Raw genomic sequence first — 7,494 nt, 5'->3', positions numbered from 1 at the left:
GAGCCGCGGGGCAGGCTCCTGGGCAGCGGCCCCTTCCCCCTGTTCCTCGGCTCCACAATGAAGCCGCCCGCCGCCTGGCCCTGCACGGCCTGGGCTTGGGGTTCAGATCTAGGCCACGCTTTCTGTCCTGGCCCCCCACCCCTAACTGAGAGAATAGGTGCCGAACAAAGGGTGGAAGGAGCCTTACCTGCCTCCCGCTGCACCTCCTCCCGGGCTTGTCTTTGTCTGCGGGCCTTGTTGAAAGCAACATCTAAACATGCGGGTTTGCTCCCGAGACAGCCGCCGGCCTGCTCTCTGCTCCCGGAGCGGGGTCTCGGCGGCCGCCCTTCCGCCCGGTGCCTCCTGCCCAGCCCTGCAGCCTGTCCGATGGGATGAGCGGCTGAGGAGGACGCCCCCCTGGTCCTGGTCTTGGTCCTGGCCCTGGTCCTGGTCCTGGTCCTGGTCCTGAGCTGCCCTGCTCGGGGCTCTGGGTGCAGGGTCCCGACCAGCAGCGCGGGCCTCTGCCTTGTCTGCGCCTCCGCCCGCCCGGGGCTCGGGTTCCCAGGCTTCTGTTTGACCTTTTGAAGGGAGATCAATCCAGGGGCTTAGTCCCGAGCCCTGCGGAGATGGGCGGCCCGCGACCTGGCTCGGCTTTGCAGCTCTTAGCTCTTTGTCACTTACCTTTTCCTTCAGGGATCTCTTTACACCTCCCGTTGAGAAGGAGCGCTCTGCTCTGTGATTAGGGTGAGCACACAGGGGTCAAAAGGTAAAGAGAAAGTTGCCTGCTGGCTCAGTTTTAAATTAGAACAGAAGGCGAGGATGCTAGTTGCATAGCATGGGAATGTTTAAGAATGCCCAGGGCGCCCTGACCGGTGTGGCTCAGTGGATAGAGCCTCGGCCTCGGACTGAGGGGGTCCCGTGAGGGTTCGATTCCGGTCAAGGGCATGTACCTTGGTTGCGGGCACATCCCCAGTGGGAGGTGTCGCAGGAGGCGGCTGATCGATGTTTCTCTCTCATCGATGTTTCTAACTCGCTATCCCTCTCCCTTCCTCTCTGTAAAAAATCAATAAAATATGTTTTAAAAAAAAGAATGCCCAGGGTTACTTGTCTCAGCTAAGGTTTCCTCAGAAAAGACAGGTGCAGTCTTGCTCTTTCCCACTAGGCTAGATGGTAGCTGGTCCTTCCATCTCGGAGGGCCTGTGAAGACATCTGTGCATCTGTGCCCTGTCCCTCGCAGAAGCAGAACGCACGAGCTCGCTCTGTTTGCCCATGCTTGCCCTCTCGGTCTGCTTGCCCTACCTCACTTCCTTGCACCTTTCTTAAGCCACATGATAACGGCGAAGCTTGGCCTTCCACAAAGTTACCCCAAGAAATACACTGTTGTCTCACTTAGAGCCTCAAAGGTATTGCTTCCCTGGCCTGAACTCAAGGAATCTTCAGACTTTTACAGCCCTCAGGGTAGAGATCCAATGTCAGGGTGTACCTGGGCTGGGGGCAGCACAATTGCAACTTCCTGGTGAGGCGCGTCGAGGGTCTGTCTCCCTTCTGCCATTTTCTTTATAGAAACTAGACATGTGGGGGGAGAAGACACAATTTTCTCTGCCCCAGATGTTTCCAGAGCTCCTGGGGAAGAAATAGGGAAGTGGTGGACAATTTACCTGGGGTCTATTTTTCTTTTCTTTCCCTCTATTTCCCCAGTATATACAAGCTGAACCACCCACCAACAAGTCCCTGTCTAGCCTGGTTGTACAGTTGCTACAATTTCAGGAAGAAGTTTTTGGCAAACATGTCAGCAATGCACCGCTCACTAAACTGCCGGTGAGTGCAAAAGCCAGGGGGTGGATCCTCAAAACTGGAGAAGGCGTTGTTTTGTTTTTTTGGGGGGGGGGGGGTGTAAATTTCATGATTTTTGAAATTTGGGTAATTTTTTACCATCCCTATCCCTGGCCAGGACATTGATGCCTTGACCTAGTCCCCAGTTTACCAATCCCTTTGTCTTAGTAATACTTTGTTCAACAGGTTATTTCAGAGTGTGTGAGCTCGGTGCATGAAACTCTCATGGCATGGATTTGCCCGGGCTTGTGTTCAAATCCTGACTCTGTCACTTGGTGTCTCTGTGACTTGGCCAAGCAGTTTACACCCTTTGCATCTTGGTTCCTTCATCTCTAGATAGGATTAGTGTGACTACACTATGACCGTTCTGTAATGGTCAGTGAGGGAACCCAGTAAGTGCTTGGCACAAAGTGGGGCTTTGTGAATTTTCGTTTCTTTCTCTCCCCTCTTCCAGGCTACATGATACAATGGCACAGGGGTTAAAGAATTCCAGGTTGAGAGGGAGATCACTTTAGCATGGGATTTTGTGAAAGGATTAAGTAATAAGAGAATTTAGGATGTAACTCTTACATACTTCTTCCCTGTCTCAATTTTGTAGATCAAATGTTTCCTAGATTTCAAAGCAGGAGGCTCCCTGTGCCACATACTTGCAGCTGCCTACAAATTCAAGAGTGACCAGGGATGGTGAGATGCCCTCTCTTGATGCTTTTTATATGTAGTTTAGAGGGATTTTCCTCAGGTAAATTTTTCCTCAGGGTCTTTCTGGGGTGGCAGAGCTTAAGTAGACATTTTTATGAGTCTCTTACTTTGCTAGGTCAGTAGGCCTGACTTGCTAGGTCAGAAAAAGGGCTGGGAGTCAGAACCAAAATAGTCTCCAAGACTGAGTGAGTATGTGTGTGTGTGTCAGTATGTGTATTGTAGAGGAAAGGGGATTCTTAGGTTGGCATCTCAAACTTTACTTTGTCCTTTGGACTCAGTATAGAGTGAGTTGAGATCAGTAAACCCCAGATTCTAGGCAGTTTTGACAATAGCCGTGAATGGGATTGCCTCCTAGTTTCCCAGGTTAAATAGTCACATACCCTAACCTGATCCCCTGAACTCAACTATATCACTCACTGGATTATTGCCTCTTCATAGGCGGCGTTACGACTTCCAGAACCCATCACGCATGGACCGCAACGTGGAAATGTTCATGACCATCGAGAAGTCCTTGGTGCAGGTACTGGTCAGGAACCTGCCCCCTTTCACCTCCCTTCCCTCAGCAGGAATCCAAAACACCCTCCCCATAATCTCACTCCATCTACTTCTTCTCCCCACAGAATAATTGCCTGTCTCGACCAAACATTTTCCTGTGCCCCGAAATTGAACCCAAACTGCTAGGAAAATTAAAGGACATTATCAAGAGACACCAGGTGAGTGGGTGGGTCAGGAGAGGTTTTGGAAAGTCCATGACCCTTTTCCTGACGTTTCCGTTCAATAAATAGCCCTGAGGGGCCATGTGTTCTGCTGCAGAGGTGCCTCTGCCTACTTGGAAAATGACTAGACTTGGAGCCTTGGGCCACTCTTTCTCTGTCTGCTCCTCCCATTTTCCAGTCTTGACAGGTCTGAGTCACTGTTCCTAGAGACTCTTAGTCTGGGGGAAAAGCTTTTACTTCCAATGAACTTGGTATTGCCTGAGTTCAGAGAAATGAAATCTTTGCTCTTTGGAACTCTAGCATAGGAAGCAGATGTCATTGCTAAAGACACACAGTCAACTTTACATTTCCCATGTGTGGATTATTTACTCAGAGAGATTATCTGTAGCAGTTTTTAATTCTTTGACTTTTCTTCATTATTAGCACAATCCCAGCTATTTTCCTCCGCCATTCAGCTAGTGTGTGCTTAGTAGAGAGGGCAACTCACTTTAATACCATTCTGAGCAAAATATGATTAGGAAGGCAGATCTGTGGTTAAATCTTATTTTGGCTTATTTATGCTGATGAGTGATTTAGAGGGGGGTATATTTACCTCCTTTTTTGTGCCATCCAGGGAACGGTCACTGAGGATAGGAACAGTGCATCCCATGTTGTGTATCCTGTCCCAGGGAACCTGGAAGAAGGTGAGACCTGGCTTTCCTGGGCACCTCAGTGAATGGCTTGGACTAGGAGGTGGAGGACTGCTCAGATCCCATGCGGTGCCTGGGCTGCTCTCTCCTTTCAACCCTAAATTCTCCTACCGTCTTACATTCCTATTTACAGGTCCTCTGCTGCAACAGGAGTTATATACAGAGTTACTTTTTTGTACCCCATTAGCTTATCTCTCTCCCTGCTCTGTCTCTATCCCCAGAGGAATGGGTGCGACCAGTCATGAAGAGGGACAAGCAGGTTCTTCTGCACTGGGGCTATTATCCTGACAGGTGAGGATGGGTTGGGGACAGGTGTAAGTACAGAGCCAGGCTGGGAGGTGCTAGGACATCTAGCAAAGCAACAAGAAGTGATTTGGAGATATGTGTGTGTGTGTGTGTGTGTGTATGGGTTTTTTTCTTCACTTTATTATCTTTGGGTTATTTTGTACCCCATTAGCTTATCTCTCTCCCTGCTCTGTCTCTATCCCCAGAGGAATGGGTGCGACCAGTCATGAAGAGGGACAAGCAGGTTCTTCTGCACTGGGGCTATTATCCTGACAGGTGAGGATGGGTTGGGGACAGGTGTAAGTACAGAGCCAGGCTGGGAGGTGCTAGGACATCTAGCAAAGCAACAAGAAGTGATTTGGAGATATGTGTGTGTGTGTGTGTGTATGGGTTTTTTTCTTCACTTTATTATCTTTTGGGGTTATTTTAGGGTTATTTTGTTTGTTAGTTTGTTGTTGTTGTTTTTTAGGTTTGTTAATTTGTTCTCCTCTCTCCTATTATGTGAATCCCCCATCTTGGGGGAGGTTGGTATTTATTGGACCAGGCTTAGGCTAAAAGAATTGGGGCTTTACATGCAAAATCGTTATCCCAGTATAATTTTTGATAAGTAAATATTAGAAACAATCTAAATGTTTAATGGTGGGGAAATGTTTCAGCCAATTTACATGTCTATTTAGTGGGCTATTATATAGCCTTTATTTATTTTTAAATATGTTTTTATTGATTTTTAGAGAGAGGAAGGGAGAGGGATATAGAGATAGAAACATCAATGAGAGAGACATCATGAATTGGCTGCCTCCTGCACACCCCCCACTGGGAATTGAGCCCGAAACCCGAGCATGTGCCCTGATTGGGAATCGAACCAGGGACCTCCTGGTTCATGGGTGGACACTCAACCACCGAGCCACACTGGCAGGGCTATGCAGCCTTTAAATTTATAGAAATAACATGGATAATTTGTTAAATGAATATTAACTGCAAAAAGTAGGATATAAAATAACTCTAGTATCATTGAATTATGTTAAGACAAAATTATACTGAAAAAAGTTACTGGCCTAGCTGGCATGGCTCAGTGGTTGACCATCAACCTATGAACCAAGAGATCACGGTTCCATTCCTGGTCAGGACACATGCCCAGGTCGGGCTCGCCTCCTCCCCTCTCCCATGCAGGAGGCAGCTCATCGGTGATTCTCTCTCCCTCTTCCTTCCACTCTGAAATCAATAAAAATATATATATTTTAAAAAGTTACTGGGAAAACCATATACTGAATGTCACAAGTAGTTGTGTTAGGGTGATCCTTTTTTATTTTTGAAATATTTTGTAATTGTTTTTATTACTTTATAATGAAAGGATCCCAATATTAACTGGGGAAATAATTATACCAAAATAATAACCCAACAACACAGTGCTTTTTATACATGGAAAAGGTAAAAGATTTCCAGTTGTCTTTTCCACAACTCCATTTTACTGATTCTCTGCTTCACGGTGAATTTCCCCTGGCAGTTACGACACGTGGATCCCAGCCAGTGAAATTGAAGCGTCTGTGGAAGATGCTCCGACTCCCGAGAAGCCTCGGAAGGTGAGCTGCCTTGTTCCTGCGCTGCCCCCAGAACAACGGTGCCAGGACCAGGCCTCTCTGGAGAGGAAGCAGCAGATCGGTGCCCGTGGGCTTTCTGTCAAGGGCCCCTGGCAGAGCTCTGGCTTCCAGGCGGCTCTTCAACGCAGTCTCCTCTGTACTTAGGTTCATGCGAAGTGGATCCTGGACACAGACACCTTCAATGAATGGATGAATGAGGAAGACTATGAAGTAAATGATGACAAAAACCCTGTCTCCCGCCGAAAGAAGATTTCAGCCAAGACACTGACAGATGAGGTGAAATTCCTCTTCTTTCTTCTTGGAGCCATTAGCATAAGTTTTGGAATAAGTCTTCACTGGAGATTATTGACTGACATTTGTCCCAATTCTGGGCAGGTGAACAGCCCAGATTCAGATCGACGGGACAAGAAGGGGGGGAACTATAAGAAGAGGAAGCGCTCCCCCTCTCCTTCACCAACCCCAGAAGCTAAGAAGAAAAATGCTAAGAAAGGGTATGCCTGCCCCCACCTTCAGTGATCTCTCCAAACCTTCCCATGACCACCCGACCCTAGACCTACTCATCTTTAGCTGCCTAGTTGTTAGTTCTAGTCCCAGCCACTAGTAAACTCAAAGAGAGCTTTATCTCCAAATGGAAGCCTTGGCCACTTCCCATTATTCTGAGGTGGTTGGTTTCTGTTTTTGCTCAGTTCTGCCCCTTGGGGTTCTCCCTTGCTTCCTGTCCCTTGAACTTGAACTTCCAGGGACTCCTTATCCAAGGATGACTAGGTTCTCTTTCACTCCCTTTCCTTCCCAGTCCCTCAACACCTTACACCAAGTCCAAGCGTGGCCACAGAGAAGAGGAGCAAGAAGACCTAACAAAGGACATGGATGAGCCCTCACCAGTCCCCAACGTAGAAGAGGTGACATTGCCCAAAACAGGTATGGGCTGGGCCTAGCTCCTGGGCCTGCCTGCCCTGCCCCTACTCTTTCAAACCTCCTGAGTGGCTGATTTCCTAGGCCCAGTTCCAGGTCTAGAGGTTCTTTCCACCACCATGGACCACCCTCTAACTTCACATCCATAACTACTAGTAAGTTGTGGACTGTGCTTTGTGCTCGACAGTAGTTGTCTCCATATTCCATTTTTTTGTTTTTTGATTGATTGATTTTAGAGAGAGAGACACATCAATTTATTTTTCCACTTATTTATGCATTCATTGTTTGATTTCTATATGTGTCCTGACCAGGGATCGAACCCACAACCTTGGCATATTGGGTCAATGCCTTAACCAAGGTGGAGCCAGTTTAGAGGGGCCCTACCTCTAAAATATATTTGAGCACAAATTACCTACATGAACTGTTACACCACTCCTTTTAGAACATTATAAAACACATGCAAACATTATCTAAGAATGGGAAAATGTAAAGGATAAGATTAAAAGACAAATATAAAGAGAAGTTCTGATATTCTCTGGCTGTAGTCTAGTGGACCATCTTGTGCATCCTGTGTGAGAACCTCATTTGGAGACCACAGCTCTTCAGCACTGGTTATAATCTGTGCTCTAGAGACTAGTCCCAAATACAGTTCAGGAGTGGAGTAAAGAGGGCCACTGAGAGAGGGGTTCTGGCTCCCACCCCCTAGTCGATCCGAGCAGCTCTCCTCCTGAGCTTTCGTGTATGAATTCAGCTGGGGAAAGTGTCCTCTGCTTTCAAAAATAT

At 47.5% G+C, this 7,494-nt stretch overlaps 1 protein-coding gene across 13 annotated transcripts in view; it reads left to right on the top strand.

Moving 5' to 3' along the window:
• The window catches only part of SMARCC2 (SWI/SNF related, matrix associated, actin dependent regulator of chromatin, subfamily c, member 2), a 24,211-nt gene that overhangs the window by 1,889 nt on the left and 14,828 nt on the right, over window positions 1-7,494 (top strand). For 12 of the 13 annotated variants that reach the window (XM_014548087.1, XM_014548091.1, XM_014548086.1 and 9 more), the window contains exons 3-12: window positions 1,678-1,797; window positions 2,411-2,496; window positions 2,950-3,031; window positions 3,132-3,224; window positions 3,841-3,910; window positions 4,138-4,207; window positions 5,706-5,781; window positions 5,944-6,075; window positions 6,175-6,290; window positions 6,593-6,717. In XM_014548087.1, the coding sequence (XP_014403573.1) occupies window positions 1,678-1,797; window positions 2,411-2,496; window positions 2,950-3,031; window positions 3,132-3,224; window positions 3,841-3,910; window positions 4,138-4,207; window positions 5,706-5,781; window positions 5,944-6,075; window positions 6,175-6,290; window positions 6,593-6,717 (970 nt within the window). Of the gene's footprint in view, window positions 1-1,677; window positions 1,798-2,410; window positions 2,497-2,949; window positions 3,032-3,131; window positions 3,225-3,840; window positions 3,911-4,137; window positions 4,208-4,381; window positions 4,478-5,705; window positions 5,782-5,943; window positions 6,076-6,174; window positions 6,291-6,592; window positions 6,718-7,494 lie in introns of those variants that run through there. The other variant, XM_014548094.1, reaches the window with a different exon arrangement.

This window comes from Myotis brandtii, unplaced genomic scaffold (assembly GCF_000412655.1).
Source record: "Myotis brandtii unplaced genomic scaffold, ASM41265v1 scaffold496, whole genome shotgun sequence".
Lineage (NCBI taxonomy): Eukaryota > Metazoa > Chordata > Mammalia > Chiroptera > Vespertilionidae > Myotis > Myotis brandtii.
This window is presented reverse-complemented; position numbering and strand designations above follow the sequence as displayed.